The sequence below is a fragment of the Oryctolagus cuniculus genome, chromosome 4 (genome assembly GCF_051225735.1).
Source record: "Oryctolagus cuniculus isolate XC-2025 breed Fujian yellow rabbit chromosome 4, ASM5122573v1, whole genome shotgun sequence".
NCBI lineage: Eukaryota > Metazoa > Chordata > Mammalia > Lagomorpha > Leporidae > Oryctolagus > Oryctolagus cuniculus.
Window position 1 is genome coordinate 6,582,479 of NC_142870.1, and position 14,905 is coordinate 6,597,383.

At 50.3% G+C, this 14,905-nt stretch overlaps 1 protein-coding gene across 12 annotated transcripts in view; it reads left to right on the forward strand.

The window, feature by feature from the left end:
* The window catches only part of ERG (ETS transcription factor ERG), a 273,981-nt gene that overhangs the window by 148,314 nt on the left and 110,762 nt on the right, over positions 1 to 14,905 (forward strand). For 3 of the 12 annotated variants that reach the window (XM_089330550.1, XM_089330554.1, XM_089330555.1), the window contains exon 1: positions 14,585 to 14,734. The exons of 5 other annotated variants lie outside the window; for them this stretch is intronic. In XM_089330550.1, coding sequence (XP_089186676.1) covers positions 14,663 to 14,734 — 72 coding nt within the window. In that variant the 5' untranslated portion in view covers positions 14,585 to 14,662. Of the gene's footprint in view, positions 1 to 13,728; positions 13,918 to 14,131; positions 14,480 to 14,584; positions 14,735 to 14,905 lie in introns of those variants that run through there. 4 more of the 12 variants (XM_008274888.5, XM_070071818.2, XM_070071817.2 and 1 more) reach the window with 4 other exon arrangements.

Consider the following 14,905-nt stretch of genomic DNA (forward strand, 5'->3'; position numbering starts at 1 on the left):
CTGCTAGTATCCAGTGGGCAGGGGCCAAGGGCACTAGTATCCTACATCACATCAGGCAGTCCTATGCTACGAAGAACCATCTAGCCTAACGTGTCTGTAGCACCAAGGTTGAGAACCCCTGCAGTCTATTTAAAATAACATTTTAGTGTTTTTATGGCTTCTTCTTTCCTGAGTATACTACGTTACATCAGCTCTTTTTTATAGAAAAGTAGTGTTTACTTATTTGAAAGGGAGAGAGGGCGAGAAAGAGAAAGAGAGAGAGAGACAGAGAGAGAGAGAGAAGTGCCCCATAAGATGGTTTCTCTCCCCAGATGCCCCAAAGAGCCAGGGCAGGGCCAGGCCAAAGCTGGAGACTGGAACTCAGTCCAGGGCTCCCACATTGGTGGCAGGAACACAACTACTTGACCATCCAGGATGCACATTAGCAGGGACCTGGGGTTGGGCACAGAGCCAGGACTTGAACTCAGGCACTCTGACCCGGGGACTTCCCAAGCAGTTATTAACTGCTGTGCCCAGTGCCACCCTGCAGCAGATCTGAGATACGTGTTCTCTAAAATCAGAATCTGTCGGGTGCCGGTGCATTCCCTGTTAGAGTGCCTCGTCTTGAGTCCTCCTCTCTTTCTGACCCCAGTTTCTTTCTAATGCACAGCCTGTGGGTAGCAGGTGATGACTCAAGTTCTTGGGTTCCTGCCAGCCATGGGAGAGACCTGGATTGATTTCCAGTTTCCTGGCTTCGGTCTGGCCCAGCCTCAGCTACTGTCAGCATTTGGGGAGTGAACCAGTAGATGAAAGCTCTCTCTCTTTCTCTGTTTCTATCTCTCTGCCTTTTTAATTACAAATGAGAATAAATACATTTAACAATAAATTACAATTGATTGTTAAGAAAGCTCCATGGCTAATTTTGGTTGGTGGAATTATTTTTCTTTGCTGGTGATGCATCAAGTCAAGGTGTGCTTTTCATCTACCGTGCCATGCACAACCTCGGGTTTGATGATATATGATAATATGATGATATCTTTTATTTCCACATACATGTAGATCTAGTTTCAGTGTAAAGAAAGGCAGTCCCATGTGTCGCATGATAGTGTGGTTGTTGTACTGCTGGTGGTGAACAATCACTCAGCTGTGGATTTGCATGCTGCCTTGCACCTGCTGTGCAGTACGTGGAATATTCGGTGTATGATTTTATGTGAGAGCAGTCCCGCGTGGATTTAGCACATAGATGTAGCGTTGATAGCACGCTCACGTTGACTGCAGAGTGATTGCTTTATTCATTTGGGAGGTCATGAGTCATTGCTGTAGCTGTTGATTTTTCTGCCTCACTTGTGTTCATTGCCTTTAAATTCAGGAAGATGATGGAGGGGTAAAGTGGTGTCGGGGTTAGGGAAACGCTTTTCTGGGGGGCTCTCTTCCTGTTAACCCTTTGTGTCTTCGCACGCAGCCATCATCCAGGAGTGCTGTGTGTCCTGTGTTTGGGGAAAAGGTCGTGACAGGCAGATCCCACTTCTGGTATAATTCCTGCCCCACCACGTCTGGTTTTTAGGATAAGAAGATGCTAGAAGGAAGGCCATTCAGGTGGCAGCAGCTCGGTTATGTAGGGGGGGCTTTTATTCCCGGCCCTTATTGTAGAAAATCTGTGTGGAGTCAGGGGAGGTGGATTTCAGGGTGCACTGTGGTTAAAAGGTGGCAGCTCTGAGTTATTAAGAATGATCCAGATTAGCCACCGCTTCCCCGGGCACCACAAGGTAGCCGCCGCCGCGTCACATCTGGTTTTGGTTTGCGGTAACCGACGGAGAAGCCTGAGCCTGTGTGGCCCCATTGTTTGTGGTCTCCTCGCTCTGTGATGGACAAAGGGCCGCCTACCCCAAAGGTACAGAAAAACTTCAACTCCAAAGCAGAGGTTAGGACCACGCAGGTCCAGGGTCACCAAAGGCAGTTGGCAGATTTCTGGGTGAGCTCCCCAGTTTTCTGGCTATTAAAGAAAATAGTAACATGAAAAGAGCTCCCTGGTGCAAGAACTCCGTAAAAGGGGAGTGAGGGGTGAGACGTGTTCATGCCTTCCAGTCCTGATGAGCAGCTGGGGCAGGCATGGGGTCCCATGCCGCAGGTTGGAGCCTGGTCTGGGAGTCGAGATGTGGGTCCCGCCACCACTGGGATGGGAATTTTACATCTGCGAGAATTTGATTTGGGAATTTAGAGATGCCAACTGCCTCCTTATAGAGGTGTCACTCATCAGTGTTTGCAGAGAATCCCCTCCCGGCAACTGTCACCTGCTCTCCCTGGGAAAGGGGTGCCCAGGACTGGAGCTGAGAAGCAGAGACACGCCCACCCCCACCCCACCCCCACCACGCCCCGCTTCCACCTCACAGCCCCACTCTGTGTCCTGGGCAGGTTGCTCCAGCCCATGGTGGAGCTCTCTGCCATTGGTCAGCCAGGCCACCTGTGGGGATCTTCCAGACGGCTCTTATTACAGTCAGGACTGAGCACGGGAAGCCCCCGCTGCGAGCTGGAGGCTTCAGAGCCCGTGCAGGGGACAAAGCCCCCGGTTTCCAGGCGCTAGAGTTTCAGAGAAAATCCTAACAGCCGCGTTCCCAGCACTGGGGCTTGTCTTCAGTGCCTTCAGGAAATGAATGCTCATCGTCTCCCTCTGCTTCCGTTACTACCCTTCCATATCTGTTGAAGGAGCAGAGGGCGAGATGGACGCTTTCCCATGTCTCTTTGAGAAAAGGCGGCTGAGCTTGATGGGCAGAGATAGGAGTCTGGGGAGGTATTGACATTGGATATGGACTGGGGACCAAAGTCAGGGGCGGAGAAGAGGTCAAGTGACCCCAGGACGCACATATATCTGATGAGCAGAAAGAGGAGGTGGTAGAGCAGGAGAGAGAATGGGGTGAGTGCTGTGGTGCAGCGGTTAAGCCGCCACCTGCAACACCAGCATCCCATACAAGCGCTGCTGGGTGTCCCGGATGCTCCACTTCTGATTCACTGCTGCCGAGTGGGTGGTGAACAGACGAGTGGGTGGGTGATTTTCTGCTGTGACAGTCTTCCAAAAGGCATCTGTCTGTGGCATTCCCGTTGCCTGTTTCTGCCTAGGGAGTCACTCCAACATGTAGTGGCTTGGGACCCCTCACAGTCCCCTGCTTCACTGGCTGGCTTCAGGGTCTCATATGCTCTCAGTGGTTGGGGTCCGAGTCATCTCGCACGTTTCTCCACTTGTACATCTGGGGACTGGAATCCCGACACGTGGCCTCTGTGTGGCCTGAGCTTCCTCCCAGCATGGTGGCTGTGGCTCATGAGTGGCTGCTCCCAAGGAAACCAGGTGGAAGCTGTGTCACCTGTATGAGGTAGCCTTGGAACACAGGCGGCTGAGCTGCTGCCATTGTCACAGGCCCACGAGGAGTCTAGGAGCAGGCACTTGCGTGCCACCTTTTGAGGGGAGTGAAATCACTGTTGCCTTGTAGGAGGGCGTGTGTGATGGGAAATCTTTCTGCATCATATTGGGAAGCAGCGTTGCCATTGTGACAAGAAGTTCATTGGGTCCAGAATAGGTGTTCAGAAGTGCAATGGGCCTCCTATTCGGATGGCTTCTAGCGAAGGCGCTGACACCAGCCTCCCTGCCAAAGTCGTTTCACCAGAAATCATTTTAGCCAGAGCTGCTTTGGAATGTCACCAGGGCTCAGCTGCATGCAAGTGGGAGCTACTGTTTTATGCTGAGATGCGGACAAATCTGCTCTAAACTCGCACATTGCAGCTAAAGCAGGGATTGTACCTTCATGCCCTCATTCAGTATGTAACTGGACGTCGGCTACCTGCCAGGTACAACATGTTGGTCAGTTACCGAGGTGGGAGTGTATGGGGTTGGAAGGTTTACCTTCCTCACTTCCCAGGGCCTTCGTCTGGGGAAATTGCTCATGGCCCAAGCCTGTAGCTGGACGCTTGGGAGAGAGCTGGCAGGCTCCTGGGAGACAGGGCATGGCGGTCAGGCCGACAGCCTCTTCCTCTGGCTGGCTCGCTCTCTCATCTACTTATCTGTTGTGTGTCCTGTGCACACGTGTGTGGGTAATGCAGGAGACATGGCCGCCCATGAGTACTGTCTGTCTTAGTTATGGTGAAGATCTTGGGGATTGGACGGCAGGTGGTCAGAAACCAAACAGCCCGGATGCTAGGCAAGGTCTTTTCAGAATTGAGGAAACAGGCCACGCCCCCTCAGGTGAGGCACAGCTGGCAGGTGTAGGACCGTGGCTGGGCCTGTCACAAGGACCTCTTCTCACCGAGGGGTGCACCTCACCCCTCCCTGGGGAATTCCAAGTTCAAGTCAAACTTGGCCCTGGACGGTCCTCTCCTGACCCAGCCACTGGCACAGCCGGGGACTGTCCTTCCCTAGTGCCCCCAGGGCTCCTTGGGCATCCACTCATTCACACATTCATTCATTCAGCAGGTGCTTGTGGGGAGCCATCACTGGGACTGTGTGTACCTGCGGAGTGGGAAGTGGTGGCACTGAGAAAGGTGCTCAGCCCTTGGCAGTCCCTCCCTTGACCTTACCTGCAAAGTGCTCATTGATGTAAAATGGAAATTCAGGGCTGTCGCTGTGGCATAGTGGATTCGACCTCCACCTGTGGGGCCAGCATCCCATATGGGTGCAAGTTCAAGTCCGGGCTGCTCCACTTCCCATCCAGCTCTCTGTTGTTGCCTGGGAAAGCAGTGGAAGATGGCCCAAGTGCTTGAGCTCCTGAACCCATGTGGGAGACTTGGAAGAAACTCTGGCTCCTGGCTTTGGATCAGCCCAGCTCCAGCTGTTTCAGCCATCTGGGGAGTGAACCAGCAAATGGAAGACCTCTATCTCTGTCTCTCCCTCTCTCTCTGACTCTGCCTCTCAAATAAATAAGTAAATCTTTAAAAAAAAAAAAAGCACTGTGATTTTTTTCCTTTCTCAATCCTGTATGTATGAGTCACTTTTTGCAGCAGTGCTAAGAGAGACAAATAGCAGAATATCATAAAAATAAAATAAAATTAAATGGAAATTCCGCAGAAAGGAGTTCAGTGACTCATGGAGTCCCTGAGCAGGCGTGGGTGAAGCCAGGCAAGTGTCTCGCCACCATGAGTCGAGGACCTGGGTGAGGAGGGGGCAGTGGACTCCTCCTCTTCGAGGACCGCCATGAAGGCTCCCCTCCTGCTGTTCTGCCTTCCTGCCACTGTCCCCTGTGACAGGGAGGGTAGGCTGCACCCCGTGCCCCTGCCTCCCACACAGTGAGTACTTAGTGGTGGGGACAGCGGATGCTGCCCTGCTGAGCCTCCCGTCGTCTTCCGCTTCCACCAGCCAGGTGCATCACGGCCAGGACCCCCGGTGCAGGTGCACCCAAGCCCCGCCCACCAGGACACTTGGAAACGCTCATGGCAAATGGAGTGAAAAGATAAGTTTATATGGGTGCAGGAACCGTGGAAATCTATGCATATAAGAGGTTATCAAAAAGTTGATGGAAAATGCATAGTATGAAAAAAGTACACGTGGATTTCATTTTGGGGGAGGAACCAAAAGAAATTCCATTTTGCATAAATGGCGTAAGTCTCCCTGCACTCCACCTGACTGCAAAGTCATGTTTGTGTCCTGCAACATGGCTCAGGAGCCCTCTGCTGCCCCCGTGGCAGTCCGCGAGGAAACCACGTGGAACCAGAGTCTCTGGTGGCTCAGGCATCAGCCGGCAGTCAGAGCTGTACCCACCACAGCCAGCCTGGCACAGCCTGAGCATGCCCAAGCCGGTTGTCACCCACTGGCCTCCCGAGATTCCTAGGTAGATGAACCGACTTGGGAAGGAAATAAAGGAAATACTAAAGATCTTTTAAAGTGAGGACAGAAAGAAGCAAGTTGCAAAATTGGTTACCTTGTTTGCAGTGATTGTTAAGAGCTGTGTGTTGATTAGGTGGTTAGCATTTTAATGACCTGAAAGTCTGTAAAAATTATATAAGCTTATTTTTAAAAAACCCATATTTACTTTTAAAGCTTACCATATTTCACATAGGAGGGTCCTTCCAGAAGTCTGTGGTAAATGGAATTAAAAGATAAGTTTATTTCAGTGCAGAATTTTGAAACTCATGCAGTTTTTTCATAGCACACATTTTCCCATGACCTTCTTGAAAATCTCTTGTATGCATGGATTTCCAAGGTTTTTTTTTTATACCAAAGTAAGCTTATTTCTAATTCCATTTTCCCACAGACTTGTGGAAGTACCCTCATATTTAATACCATTCTTTTAAGTGATGCTCTACAAGTCTATTTCAAAATGGTACCCTTTTATCAAATGCTTGTTTATTTATTTGTTTGTTCTGTATGAAAGGCAGTTTGGTGGGGGGAGAAAGACAACTCCCTTAAACTGCTCCACTTCCCAAATGCCTGCGGCAGCTGAAACTGGCAGTCAGGAGTTCAATCCAGGTCTCCCACATGTGGGGCTGGGGACCCATCACTTGAACCATCCCCTGCTGTCTCCCAGGGTGCATATTAGCAGGAAGCTGGAATCACGTGTAGAGCTGGGACTGAAACCCAGGTTCTGTGATGAGTGTTTCAATTGCAAGACCAAAATGCCCCTGCCCCTGATTTGAAATCTAGGGAGGTCCCACAAGTTATCTTTCATAGCTAACATATGAGGAGCCTTCAAAAAGTTTATGGAAAGTGTATTATTAAAAAAACCCTATGCATGATTTACAATGCTTTTTCATTGTTGTTCCTACATAAACTTTTATTTTAATTCCATTTTCCCAAACTTGGAAGCCCCCTCCTCTGGCTCTCCTCGCTGGAGAGCATTTGCAGATACCTCGGTCTGGGCCAGGTGCCAGCACCCAATACCAGGGCTGTGCACAGGGGAAGCCCACGCACGCTGCAAGTTCCTGCTGTTAATTCCATGCAGTTCGCCCTGAGAACATACGGAACCATCTGCAGTTACTGCAAAGTAGTAGACTAGGTTTCAAGGTTCAAATGTATTGATAGCGATGTAGAACAATTCCACATTTCCTACACCAAACCTTTCCCAGGAAAATCAGGCAGATCTTTGTAAGATATCATGGCTCCTGAGACGTGTATTTTCTTATGTTCTGTAATAAAGAACAGTTGGAATTATTCAGAAATATTTCCTGCATTAAGAATGTTGGGTTTCATTTTAATGGATAAGAGTGAGAGAGCCTTGTAGGGCAACTCTCAATTCAAGGGCTTGGAAGTCGTGAGTGAGGGCCCGTTACAGGGACAGTGAGCGCCCTCTAGTGACAGCAACCCAAGCAGTTCAAAGGGAAGCTCCCAGCCAGGCTCCTGTCTGGTTCCGGCTGACAAGCAAAGCTGTATGGTTCCCTGGGCAGTAGGTGGTGGCTTCCTAACATTCTTGGATTATTTTTGTAGCTGTAAGTAAAGGAACAGTGACAGCACAGCAGGAAGACTGGTTGTTCTTCTGGATCATCCTCGCCAGCAGGTTCCGAGAGAATCTTTTCAGTCATTGCTGCAGCCGTTCCCAAGATCTGCCTTTGGGATCTGGTTGGATGACGTATTCAGTGACGTAACAGCTTCGGTTCAATTCAGCGCATTTCAGCAGGAGTCAAACATTGGACGTGGTGCATTAGAAAAGAAGGGATCTGCTCTGACTTGCAGTGGGAGGTGATACTTTGTAGCAAGAGTTACAGTGTACAGAGGGTGCCACACAGCAGGTCCTGTGGCAACACAGGTGCCCAGTGTCCCTGGGGAGTCTGATGCACCTGGCTTTGAGCATGGGTGCAGGAGGCAGCCTAGGGACACTCAGGTAAATGCAAATGAATTGATGACAAAATTCTGTGCTCTGGCTTCATTTCTGATTCCATTTATGACAGAAATAAATTAGCAAATAAGTAATCCAATTGAGTGATGTTGAAATAAAAGCCACCCACATGTGAAACTAAAAGCAGTTTCTAAGAGGCACCAGGAACAATTATTGAATACAAACTTCTCTAAGTTTCCATCAGTGCAATGACATTATGGTGCCATTTGCTACCTTGCTTGAAGAAATCCATATTTTCTTCTAAAAATAATTTATAAAAAATTACAGATCGAGGCAGAAATAAATGATGTCCAAGCCGGCGCCACGGCTCACTAGGCTAATCCTCCACCTTGTGGCGCCGGCACACCGGGTTCTAGTCCCGGTCGGGGTGCCAGATTCTGTCCCGGTTGCCCCTCTTCCAGGCCAGCTCTCTGCTGTGGCCAGGGAGTGCAGTGGAGGATGGCCCAGGTGCTTGGGCCCTGCACCCCATGGGAGACCAGCATAGATACTTGGCTCCAGCCATCGGATCAGTGCAGTGCACCGGCCACAGTGCGCCGGCCACGGCGGCCATTGGAGGGTGAACCAATGGCAAAGGAAGTCCTTTCTCTCTCTGTCTCTCTCTCTCACTGTCCACTCTGCCTGTCAAAAAATAAAATAATAATAAAAAAAGAATTTATAAAGAAATAAATGATGTCCAGTACCTTGGAAGTGAGACTTAAAAGAAAAATCATTCAAAAATCTGACTCATGATCAACACTGAAGTTCATTTCAGCAGCCAGGGCACATTCTTAGGGTGGCCAAGGATGACAGCTCAGGGCAGTGCCTGTGAGGACTACCCTGGATCTGAGATGGAACTGGGCACAGCAGCCTCTAGGCTGCGTGGTCACCGCCTTCGTGTGCCGTCAAGTCAGGTCCAAGCCAGTGCACGGCGGCCAGTGCACTCTGACGACTGTACCATCTGTGCTCAGATGCGAGGAGACCTTGGAAAGTTCATGGAAATTGGAATGAAGGGCTATGTTTTCGTTTTTGATGTGAAAATATTTTAAATTAATGCACAAAGTGTTTTTTCATACTGAGCATTTTTTTCAGCAAATTCTTTGAAGACCCCTGGTACACCCAGTTTAGGGGTGAAGACTTTGAAAGACATTTAATGAGTCACGAATTGCAGGCAGAAGCATGATAATTGAGACAGGAAATTCTAAAATCCCTTCCAATTAAATTACTGAGCTAAGGTAACTGCCCTCCTCTTCTGTTTTTAACGTGAAAAATAAATGGGCACATTTAGGGTCCTGATCGTGGTGCTTGGTGTTCCTGCCTTTTTAGGGGCGTACGGAGTTGAGTAAGAGCATGGTTAGCACGAACTTGAGAATGTACGGGCAGCTTATGAAACGGTGTTCATTGAAATCATTGCTCCACTGGAGCCAACAGGACTGAGCTGCGGCTTCGACACGAAGGAAATTGCAACGTGCTGTTGAGAAGTTGAGGATTTAGTATGTGATAACAGTTTCCTTGGCTTAGGCGAATCCAAGTCCGCCAACAGGCTGAAGAATACACAACCCACTTAGAGACAGTGTTGAAACAATAGCTATGTAAATCGCAATAGGATTATTTCTTCATGTGCCACTCGAGGCTATGGCAAACACATGTTCACACATTCGCACACACACACAAATGCACACGTGTAAACTCATAAGGATTCACACATACATAGTTGCACATAAACACATTCGTACACAAATACACTCACACACATGCAGATGGACACACATGTAAGTGCAGTTCACACACACACACACACACACAAAGGCGAACACACACAAGCACACACACTTGCACACTCTTTCACCTGATGGAGTGGAGCTGGAGACACAAAACGCGCTGCAAACGGAGAGCCGGCCCCAGGCCAAGCCTCTCAGCGACGCGGATGGAAAAGTTCCACCAGGGATGTACTTTTCCACTGCGGCGGCTCCAGATGCCAGCCTCTTATCTGCAATCTCAGGCGTGTCCCCTGGGACACCCTACTCACAGGGCCCTCATGAGCAGTCCAAACAGCATGCACTTAAGATGCATGTGTCATCTTGGGGACAGTGTGCGGTGCTTTTGTCCTATTGTTTTGCCCTTACAAAGCCTCCGTTTCACGGCCCGTTCCGGGCTCTCCAGCTCCGTGCATGGGGAATTCCAGGAGAGAGACAGAAGCTTCCCGAATGCTAAGGCGCTGGCTGACGGGACAGCGTCCTGTCATCCGGGCTTCCTGCGTGCCTACTGGAGTTCCGGGCACGGAAACAGCACGCCATTAATATTCGCTGGATGGATCCACGTTGGATAGATGATGGGCACAAAACACATAAGAGCCTCCTGGGTTTCCTTACTAAAATTAACCCACAGGAGCTACTCTGCCCCTGCTATAGACATGTAAAAAAGACCGTGTGTTTTGGCATGCACGCCCGAGAGGCTTGACAGCTGTAGATAATATGTGTCTGCTGTGTAGAACTGGCCTGTGTTCAGATATTTACAAAAATCCAGAACATTCCATCTGACTTACATCCCTTGAAACTGCGATCTGTGTTTATTGTAACTACTGCAAACACAGGTGAAACAAAGGTGAGGGGAAGCCAGGTGTTTCTTCCATGAGTGCTGGGACGTGTACCTGCTGTCACTTCCACTTTGTCATTTCAGTTTTACCCAACGGTGTTTGCAGTGGGATGTTTGACTTGCCAGGCGGCACCTGCGAGCAGTGTCTGAGTACTCACCCAGTCTCCCCTGCTGCTGATGATGTGGGAGTGGCGTCATGTGGGGCTTACTGCGGAGTCGTCGGTGCTGAGTGGATCGTGCCCCTGGCTCCGGGGAAGGGGTGTCTCAGCGTGCGGTTTGCCATGCTGGTGTCATTTTCAGGGCTGTCTTGCCCGCCCCCCCCCCCCTCCATCCAAGGGCTGTGAGTCCTCAGCTTCCCCCGCAGGTGCCACATGGAGCAGCTGGCGTGAGATCCAAGGAGACACAGGTCCGGACGCACAGATGATAGTGCTTCCTTTACCGTTGGCTTGTACCTCTGAGCTAATTGGCACTCTCTTTTACTGGGAGCAAAATATGAACAGGATAATGAAGGGTTTTGGTGGTTGCTGGGCAACAGGTACGTGATGGGTGACTGCAAGGTGGACTTGTGCTGGGCTTACCCAGGGCTATGGGGCAGGCCACCCTGGACCCGTGCAGTGTTTCCTGAACCTCAGGGACTCTGTCCTGATGGGCTCTTGGTAGGACGGTCCCCAGCTTGAGGCCATCCGTCAGATTGCCCCTTAGTGCCAGATAGGACAGGCAGTGCACCCCAGAGCTGCTGGATGGTCCAGGGCTGGGATGTTGAATGGTCCAGACTGGGGGAGAGCTGGAGGAGGGATGGAATGATTTCTGTGTCTTTAGATGATTTCCCCAGGGTAATGTGTGGGGGGTGGCTTCACACTTCTGGATTCCAATGACCAGATATGCTATGAATAGCCAATCAAAGCTGTGTGTTTTTTTTTTTAAAAAAGCTTTTTACTCAATATTCAGAGACTGCCATACTCGGCTACTGCTACCCCATTGTCATCGGAGTTTTCTTGTAAGGTGGTAGGAATCAAACCACTTTGTACTCAGAACATTTGTGGTTTTCAAATTCTGGAACTCATTATCCCCGAATTAACTTTTTGGTAGGTGACTTTTTATATTTTTATGCATTTTCAAAATTAGACACAATGAAACTTGGAGAGAATCTTTAGGTAATAAATGAAATATTAGTATCTGATTTTTGCATTGTAAATATCCAAGCAAAGAAATTAGTGCCTAATAAAAATATTGTTATTTATTAAAGTATACAGACACACAAACACACACACATAAGCACGATACACAAATAACACATGAAACAGAGACAGACAATGCAGTGCAGACGGTGGAGCTCACCAACAGCGGTAGTAACTGGGCGAGGGTGTTAGGAGCTCTGTGTAATCTATCGTAACTTTTCTGTAAGGTGGAAATTATTTCAAAACAGGGTGAAAAATTACTGTTTGCTGTTTGGTTTGAATTAGGCAAGAGGCCAGGATTTAAGGGGAGCTCATCACGGCAGCATGGGACCCCCACAAATACATTGGACAGAGAACACAGAGGGGCTGGCTTGGAAGCCAGGAGACCCCAAGGAGGCGGAAGGTGCAGCATTGTCTCCGGGAGCTGTTTTGCTAGCCAAGAGGTCTCCTTATTTCAAGCCCAGTTAATCCACAATAGCGCGCTGCTCCCTGGGGGCTTCAGCCCCCCTCACGCCCCCACGGGCTTGCTCCCCTTGGGAGAGAACACAGAGCAAGGAGCCTGGGAGCTGAGCGGGGCTGCTCCTCGGCCCTCCTGAGTCCAGAGAAAACAGCTGAGGACTTTGAAATTGTAGGGAGCAGTGTTAATCAGCCTGCCATCTTGCTCATTGTTCCGAGATGAAAAGAGCGGAAATCAACATCCTCTCCACGTGGAGGGTCTGAGTTGTACACAGAGAGGGGTTTCCTACAGTGTGTGTCTCGCTCTCCCTCTCCTGGTGTTGTCCCTGCCCCTGCCCTGTCCTTCTCCCTCACCGGCTCGCCCCTCCCCTCCCCTCTCTCCTGCTCCCTCCCTCTCTCTTCTCCCTTGTCCTCTCCCATTCCCCCTCCTCCTCCCTCACCGTCTCCCCCCTCCCCTCCCCTCTCTCTCCCTTTCTCCCTCTCCCCTTCCCCCTCCTTCTGCCTCTGCCTCCCTTCTCCCTTCTCTTCCTCCTCCTCCTCCTCTTCCTCCTCTTCCTCCTCCTCTCGCCCTCTGTCTTCCGCTCTGCCTTCTCTCCTCCTCCCTCTCCTCCTCATATCTGAGCACAGGGGATGGATCCGGGCTGTGGCAGGACACAGGGCACCCTGGGCTGGGCAGCCGCAGAGGCTGAATGAATCAGCTCACTGGACGTCCTCCTCTGAGTCCGAGACCTGCCCGTGACTCAGGGTCTGTTCCATTGTGTTTCGAGGGTCTCTGCTGAGACCACACCTCTGTACTGGCCCAGCTTTTGCACAGCTCGATTCAAAGCAAAATGTTGTTTCCTCCGAAGAGCAAGTAATTTCCTGAAAATGAGTAATTAAGGGCCTGAAGTGCTCTAAGGAACGTCCAGGCCTTGTGTTAGCTGGACTTCCTTCCAATGGAAAACAGGCCTGTGGCCCTGAACTTACAGCTTGGGTCTTCAGCACTGAACAGGATCTTCCGTGGCACCTCCAGGTGGCCGAGAGCTCTACCAGCATGTGCTGTCCACAGCGTGGCTGGCTGGCAGGGTGGCACTGGCTCACGGCATCCTAAAAATTATTTGGATTTTGTGTAAATATCTGAAAACAGTCTTTGGTAGGTTTAATTTAAAATTTTTTTTTGTAACTTCAATTCTAGAGACTTTGCACTTGTTTGTTATGGACCAAATGACACCTTCATGAGTTTAGAAGGAGAAAATGAAACTGTTCTAGAACATTCTTTGGCGATGTTGACTACAGGAAGGTTGTTCAGCAGCAGCCAGTGAGTGTCTAGAATTCAACTCAGTCACCTGGTAGAGTGAAGTCAGTCCCACCTGGAGAGTTTCTCGCATGGGAAAGGCAGCTCTGGTCCTCCGCCCTGCCGAGTGGCACTGGCAGCCCCGGGGAGGAGCAGGCTGAGCAGGCTGCCCCCCGGGCTGAAGGCGGCCCCCCACGCCAGCCCCCCGGGAGCCAGCGGGCCCTGGGAGGCCCTGCGGAGTGCGTCCCACCACACCTGCATCCCGCCTGGGTGTCGGCACCACATGACACCCACAGCCACACGCTCACACCTGCTGCCCCAGCCCCAGCCCCAGTCCCAGGCATTGGGTGACTTTTTTTTTTAAATTAAAAAAAATCCTCCTGGCTGTATATCATCAAGAAAAACAACATTGTTTTCAGGGTCTCTTATCTCTCCACTCCCAAATATCCTGTTTCTTGGGGCTGGGCGGCCAGGACCAATAGAAACCTCTTCCTGCCATTGGCTGACTTCATTTCCCAGGCTTAGCACAATCTCATCCGCTCTTAGCAACCTCATCAAAACTACTTTCTGGTCAGAGAGAAGCAATAATTATTATTAACATTTATAAACGATCAATAAACTTGATTGCATTATGGCCAGCACTATTAAGGTAAGGAAAGGGTTCCTTTTCGTTTGACAAAATCTTGTTCTTGGTACGCTTTTCTCTGGTTTCCTTTATCAAGGCAGATAAGTTAGGGTTGGGCAACACCCCCCCTACCACAATAGAGGACAAGATTTCCTTTGCACTGCCTAGTAAATTTCCTTTTTCCTACTCCAACCATCCGCAGGGCTTAAAAACTTCAAACTCAGAAAAAAATTGGGGTTTCTAAATTCACCGGTGAGTGCCGTGGATTGCTTCTGCGAAGGTTTTTCGGAGCGCTCCTGGATTTTCAGATTCTCGAACTAGCCCTCGCGGTGCCTGGATGTGGGTCCTGTTCAAGGCCATGGGCGCACAGAAGTTGGAGGGCAGGGGCAGAGGAAAAGGTGGGCTTGTCCAGGGTGGCCCTGCGGACGCTGTGTGCCGACTGTTAGCCCCAGGGCTGCCAGCCAGCCCGCCACCGGGGCTGTAGAGGATCCTGGGCAGGTGGCTGCCGGTGACGGGACGTGCAAATGTCGGCTTGACTCGGGGGACTGCCATGTTGAGGACTGGCATTCTCGTAACTCCGATGGGGGTAATTTTGTTTGTTTGGTTGCGTGTTTGTTGTTAATAAAATACCTACTCCTCCGTACACGCTGAGTAAGATTTCTTCTGGGTGCTGTTGGGTTCGGGGGATTGGAAAGCAGTGGCCGTGTGTTCTAGTGGGTTTGGTTGGCTGTGTTTTCTTGAACATGTTTCTAGAAGGTGTCACGTAGAGATGAACACGGAAGGAGAGCCATACCTGTGGGAGTCCAGCTTGGCCTCGCTCTTGGGAATGACCATGTTTTGTGTGAGTCTGTGGGATAGGGCCTGTGAGGCGGTGGGTCTGGGGACAATCACTTCAAAGCCACCACGCCCCGGGGACATTTGTAGGAATGAGCAAAATCAGCTGCAAAAACAGGTACTGGAAGGAGGGAGACGGCTGTGTTTGTGGCACGGCTTTACTTGGCTTTACTTCTGC